The 7,172-nt window shown below is 26.3% G+C and overlaps 1 protein-coding gene across 1 annotated transcript; it reads left to right on the top strand.

Moving 5' to 3' along the window:
* Window positions 1–2,371: 2,371 nt before the first annotated feature.
* On the top strand, window positions 2,372–6,182 carry LOC113857361 (serine carboxypeptidase-like 7). The gene is made up of 13 exons (XM_027489141.1): window positions 2,372–2,499; window positions 2,680–2,825; window positions 3,125–3,201; window positions 3,596–3,718; window positions 3,845–3,947; window positions 4,048–4,085; window positions 4,184–4,285; window positions 4,525–4,611; window positions 5,198–5,269; window positions 5,363–5,493; window positions 5,599–5,712; window positions 5,824–5,878; window positions 6,099–6,182. Exons 1-13 carry the CDS (start codon window positions 2,372–2,374, stop codon window positions 6,180–6,182), a joined length of 1,260 nt encoding a protein of 419 aa, XP_027344942.1.
* The last annotated feature ends 990 nt before the right edge of the window (window positions 6,183–7,172 follow it).

The following is a 7,172-nucleotide window of genomic DNA, read 5'->3' as shown; positions in this document are numbered from 1 at the left end:
TATCCACTTCTGGTTGCAGTAAAAATCTCTTACTATAGCTCAAATAAGGAAATGATTTTTTGACAAGCTGTCGGGGTAAGATGATGGTCAAGGAAAACATGGTTGGTTTTAGTCAAAATGAAAGAAAGTTCTTGATAAATTTTCATAAAAGATGATGGCAAAGGAATCTAGCTTTCAGCTGAAAAATCAACATTTATGTATTACAGTTTAATATCAATTTCAGCAATTTACTTTAATATTTTATTGCTTTTCTTTATTGTTCTGTTCAAATATTCTTCTTTTTCTCTTTTCTATTTTATGTCATGCCTTTCTTCTAATGTTAATATTTTCATTATAAAAACATATTATAAAAAACTCATAAAGAAGATTTAAAATTTAATCTCATATTGTTTTTTATTTATTTGTTTACTTGAAAATTTTACTACAACAGTGATATAAGTGATGAGGTATATATCTCGCAAGAGATTGACCGACTTACTAGCACATCTATCAAAGACATGGTAATTTTCTTATCAATGCAAACAATTATAATTTAATTATTAAAATTAAAAAGTTAATATAAAAGAGATAGTACATATTTAAAAACACGTTGGCATATTTAAAATCACGATGAATAAAAAGCAATAAGAGAAAAATATGGAAAACTGAGCATCAACAATGTCGATATCTCCGAGGCCAATAAAGCGACCTCTGTTTTAGGCTCCAATTTTTGGCTTCTAATTACTAATAATATTTTTGAAAATAAAAATTATAATTATTTGATAAAAATATTAGTTTACTAAGATTAATTAATATATTTTTATTAAAGATAAGTATCTAATTCTATAACTTAATTCATTTAAAACGATTATATGTTATTATTGAAGTTTTTCAAAGATAAATTGATAACATTTTATTAAAAATAAAAAATATATCAATAAAAAGAATAACAATGAATTCAAATAAATATTAAAAAGTTTACTTAAGTATTTGTTTATTTAATTTTTATCATATGAGGTATGGAATAAATTTAGTAAAAAATAATTAAAATAATCTAATATCTTTTATAAACGATAATGAAAATATTATTAAAATAAGCTAACAAAAGTAAGCTAATTTCGTAATCTTCTCTTAAACTTTTAAATTTTCTTAAATATATTGATTTTTTATTATCTGTTAAAAAATTTAAATAAAATTAGTTATACTTTAATAAATAATTTATATCCTAAAAATATTCATAAAATATATTTAAATTAAATTATATAATTTTAATAAAATTATATTTTTAAAATATTAATATTATAATTTGTAGGTAAAGAGCTTTTGTAGGTAGATCCTTTGATGGCTATCTGAGACCTTGACTTTTATTTGAGTAATGATTTCACAGTACGTTGAGATGAAATTTTATTAAGTGTTTATTCAATAAATTTTTATTGTATAAGAACGTTTTTGTTTCTGTTTTAAATTATGAATAATTTATGAAAATAGTTTATACTTAAATTTAAAGCATAAATTATTGTTTAAAAATTATTAAACAAGTATTTTATTAAATTGTGTATTCAAATACATTATATCATAAATTAGATTATAAATTTTATTAATAAAAATTTTAAAACTTATTTAAATAAATTATATGAAACTAAATTATTTTTATAAACACTTTATACACTCTTCTCACACACTTAATTAAAAATTATTAACATTAATTTCTTAAGCGCTAGTTGAGTAAGATTTTGGTTTTTCCTAGGTCAATGTTTTAATAAAAAAACTATCCATGTATTGAACGTTGTCCCCGGTGAAGCGGAATGGAAACTGACTAGCACATGCCTAGATTATGTTAATAAAAACCTATCATTAAAAGAAAATTGCAGTGACAACGTTGCATTAACAAATAATAAATTATAAATCTCTCTTAAATTATTTTTCCTCGCTTATCACGTTGTAATAAAAAATGAAATAGGTAATTGTAAGAAAAGTTTCACTAGAATAGCTATTAACAAAATCCTACAAAAGTTGTATAAAATAACAGTACTTTCATTCCTACTTATCTGTTTAGAGAAAAAAAATTCAAATCAAAGAGTCTTATTATTAATTTAATATCATTTTAAACTCTTACATGAACAAATAAATAAAACAATTTTTAATGTATAAAGAGAAATGAAGATTGTATTTTATATATATCCAAATTTGTGAGCAAAGAAAAGTTAACGTGAAAGTGCAAAAAGACAAGATAATTAATTCATCGAAGGGAGCTGCACAGATCTCTGAGCAGTAATCGAATCCAAATTCTCATATCCAATATTTAAATAACGTGATGTATTCATTCAAACTGTTATTATAAATATATATACCCTCGTCTATAGAGTGTGTTATATGATCACACAGTGGCACAATGGCTAGGGTTTCGAAGGCATGGTGCATTTTGGTTACCACACTGCATTTGTTGCACATCGCATCTTCAAATTTCATCGTCAAATCTCTACCAGGTTTTGGGCATCTTCCATTCACGTTGGAAACCGGGTGAGTCGCTTATTCATTGATCATGCTACATGGGTAAGGCTATAATCATTTATATTTTTATTTTCAAATATTATCAAATTAAAATACATTTATTTTCAATAAAGAAAACTACTAACTAATAATTAAGAAATTAAAGTGGCTAAATTTAACCTACTACAACGTATGTACCCTCTAATACAGGTACGTAGGAGTGGATGAAAGAGAAGAGGTGCAGCTATTTTATTACTTCGTTGAGTCTGAAAGGAGTCCCATGAATGATCCACTCCTACTTTGGCTTATTGGGGGACCTGGTTGTTCTGGCCTTTCAGGTTTCTTATATGAAAACGGTACATATTTATGTCATAAATCCTCTTAACTTCTCTAAAATTACAAAAAATAGTATTATAAATATCAACTATTGATGGGAGTTTATACATTGATATATATAAAACTAAGTTTCAAAAGAAAGCAAGTATCAATGGGAGTGTAGATAATATTAAGTTCTCATCATTTTAACCATACAAGTACTTAAAACTAAGTGCATTTTTAAATTAGCTAGAAAAATAGACTTTTTAATAATTATTATATTGTGATAATTGATCATACAACATAATTTTCATGTTTCTTGTTTAAAAATCTTTTGCAGGGCCGTTGATGTTGAATTATGACAAGGTTAATGGGACTATTCCGGAACTTCGTCTAAATCCAAACTCTTGGTCAAAGGTGTTCTTCATCTTTACCTGCTGCATATATTGAACAAATCTAATATTATTTAATTATTAATTATACTATATTAATAAATTATAAAATAAATACTATCTTTCATTCTTGGTATCTTAAGTGTATTTAATTATTCATTAAATATATGTTCGTTAATAAATAAATACAAATTTAATACTTTTAGATACTTAAACCGATTGAATTCAAAATGTGTGACTATTAACTGACATTTAATTTTAAAGAATAAAGTTAAGAAGAATGCAACTACATATAAATCATCGTTAATCATCTCAAAAACTTGAGTTATTAAAAAAAAAAACACAGAATGGTTTTAAGCTTGTTATGGTAATTAAATATTAACCTCTCAATTTGAAAAATAACGCATGTTAAATCGCAGGTACTCAACATATTATATGTCGATGCACCAATTGGTACAGGATTTTCTTACTCAAAAACCCAACAAGGTTATTATACCAATGATAAGCAAACGGTGGAACATATCTATGATTTTCTACAAAAGGTTTACGTTATTTTAAACTATTATTTTTGCTGAAACTTCTATTTGCTATTATATTTTATGTTCTTATTTAGAATGTCATGATTTGTAGTAATGATTGTCTTATTTGTTTCTCTACATTGTATGAAGTGGCTTGTGGATCACCCCAAATTTCAATCAAATCCAGCTTATATAGGTGGTGGTTCGTATGCAGGCTTATTTGTTCCTCCCCTGGTACAAAAAGTATATGAAGGTGAACATTAATTGATTTGCCATTGATTCCACCAATAAAATTGTTTTTTTTTTATTGTGCTCCAAATTGTTTTATGATGAATATTTTTACTGACTTGCAGGTTATAAAGCAGGATATTTCCCTCTCCTAAACTTTAAAGTATACTAAAATGCTCATGATTTATTTTGTTTGATATAACATTTTGGTTTCAAAGAATATATCTTAGTCACATTTGATCTTTGTTTGAACTTCACTAGGGTTTTGTGCTTGCAAGTGCATTACTTGACACTTACTTGGATTTCAATGCAAGAGTTCAATATTCTCAACAACGAACATTAATATCGAATGAGCTATATGAGGTTATAATTCAACTCATTTACTATCATTTCTGCTAAGGGTAGTTTAGATGCTGTAGTTATTATTATTATTATTATTATTAGTTTACACATTGTATGAAGTGTATTGCTCAATGTTCTAATTAGACTTTGATGATGTAAGGATAGTACTCCTCATGCTCTCTTTAATTCATTTCGCTTTGTTTGCTAATATTCTTAAAAGGTATCATTATGTGGATTAAGGTGCTATTTCTCTTTTACAGTCAATGAAAGCTAATTGTAATGGGGATTACATCAATATTAATCCAAACAATACAAATTGCATGTCAGATTATGAAGTTTACTCAGAGGTGAGTATCTTTTACAATTTATTTATATTTTGAACTTGATTTAATTTTTTTTTTTGTCGTGATTTTGAACTGAATTTGAATTTGTTTATGTGCTATCCTAACAATTATAGTCCATTGCTTTTGATAACGCTTTCTAAAAATTAAATTTTAGAATTTAATTTCTAGAAATGAGTAATATTTTTCCGAATATTATTTCTAAAAATATAAAAAAAGGTGGTGTAACTAATAAAAAAAGGGGTGCAAAAGTAAATATGCATAAATATAATGTACCATTTCAAGGGAATGCAATGAAATCCCCATATATAGTAAAAGGCTAGGGTGTTAGGAAAGGTCTATATTATTATTTTTTATTAATTTAACACTTAATTATGTTGCTTAGTTAGTCCGCTACGTAAGTTTTGATCAAATCTTGGACCCAAGTTGTCTCGCTGGGTTTCCCAACAATCAAAGAATTCTCTTGGGAGACATCATGGCTACCCACTATTCATCATTCACGTGTGAGGTAATTAGCAAGGCCCTATCTCTTTCTCTATACATTGCATATTTCTGACAGAAGTTTCTATAATTTTCACACCTATCATTGAAGACGGACAAATTTACACTTAGTGATAAATGGGCAAATGATCCAAATGTTCGAAAGAATCTCAATGTTAGAGAGGTAACGTGTGTTAACTGATAATGTATACGGTACCCTTCAATATAGAAATTGAATTTTGCATAACTAAGAAAATTTGTAATGTGAAATGTATAGGGAACAAAAGGGGGTGTCCGAAGATGTAATATTACTGATGCATTTATTGATGCATATACAAAGAATGTTCCTAGTGTTGTTGAATATCTTCAGAGTCTCACAACCACAAATCTTCGATCATTAATTTACATGTAAGTTTCTAAAATCATTTGGTTATTTGCACATTACATAATCAAAATAAATTTATTCTAAGGGTATGGTTAAGCAACTTAAAGTTTTTTTTTTCCTTTTGTTAGCGGCGATCTTGATATGGACGTACCATATCTTAGTACACATTCTATAATAAAGTCTCAAAATATGAAGTTGAGTAGCAGTTGGCGTGCATGGTTCATCGGTGGCGAAGTGGCAGGGTTAGTTAGATGCATATGTTTACTTAATTTCATGAAATTTATTATTTGATTTTTTTATTATTATGAGAAGGTTTGAGTTCATACATTTTTGGTTTTTTCTTCTTCTCATAGGTATACCGAGGAATACGAAAGGAACGAATATCACCTAACATATGTAACTGTTAAGGCAAGTAACACTATAAATTTTGCAATACGGTGATGATTAATTTTTAATTATTATTATTATTATTAAATAAAGTACATGAACATCCTTTCACTTTATTTTGTTAACGATAATTGTTTGAATTTTCTTCAAAACAATTTAGCAAAATAATAAATAAATACAAGTGTCTATATATGAAATGACTAATGTTATCAAAATTGAATGCATGTACCTATGCTTACAGGGAGGGAGCCACGTAGTTCAATACCAGAAGCCTAGAGAGGCTTATGAGATAATTCGTAGATGGTTTTCATATTATGATATTTAAACTTTGCTTTCTTCGTGTATTTTGGGATTCTATTTTATTTTATTTTGTATGCTTCCACAGAATGTTTCCCGTTAATAATCCTTCAAGTTATCAAATTAAAAGTTAAAATAAGTGAGCTTTTATGGGAACTTGATAATAATTCAACGTATGATATTAAATTTGTTATTACTCGACGATTGATTTACAAATAGAGAAGTTCTTCATGCCCCTTAACAAAGAATTTTTCGATCTCAAGAATGCTATTAAGAGGTATATTGACTTACTAAAAAGAAAAGTGACCAGCAATTCTAAAAAGTCAATCGTTTATTCAAGTAAAACATAAAATACGTTTTTTTCGCTTTTTAAAAACAAATTTTTAAAGATAAAATATAATTCAAATTTGTACTATATTTTTAAAAATAAAAAACTGTTTTTAAAAAGTGAAACAAATATACCCTTACTATATACTTCATAATTTTATTGAGTTATGTATTTTTTTTTCCTATAAAAGATTAGCCCACTTATGTGCATAAATGTAAATATAATAATTGAATCAAATAACCAATAAAATTAATAAGGATAACATGCCAATACAAATATGTTTCAAGACTAACGTGTTCAAATAAGAATTACATATCTTCTTGTTAACTGTAATCATGTTTATGCGTAGTGTAATAAATATTTTTTTTATAAGTAAAACATATATTATTAAAGAGAGTTCAAGAGAAACTCAAAACTCATATACATAGAAAAAAAACTTAATACTTATTCAGAAAAATAAAAAGCAAAAATATACTTATACAAAATTAAGACAGATGCAATTTCGTGGGTTCAAATATCAATTAGCTAACAGAATAGATTCTCCCTTACTAACAAGTGATAGCCATTTTCAAGACCTTAGAATTGTCACAACCCTTTTTTATAAGGAACCGAGAATATTATTTCTACACCACTTATTTATTTGAGATAAATAAATAACAGAAAATATAAGTATAAAATTCACTTTTCATT

Source organism: Abrus precatorius, unplaced genomic scaffold, assembly GCF_003935025.1.
Source record: "Abrus precatorius isolate BTA unplaced genomic scaffold, Abrus_2018 Scaffold1, whole genome shotgun sequence".
Classification (NCBI taxonomy): domain Eukaryota; kingdom Viridiplantae; phylum Streptophyta; class Magnoliopsida; order Fabales; family Fabaceae; genus Abrus; species Abrus precatorius.
The sequence above is the reverse complement of the archived record's forward strand: the minus strand, read 5'-3'. Positions and strand labels throughout refer to the sequence as shown.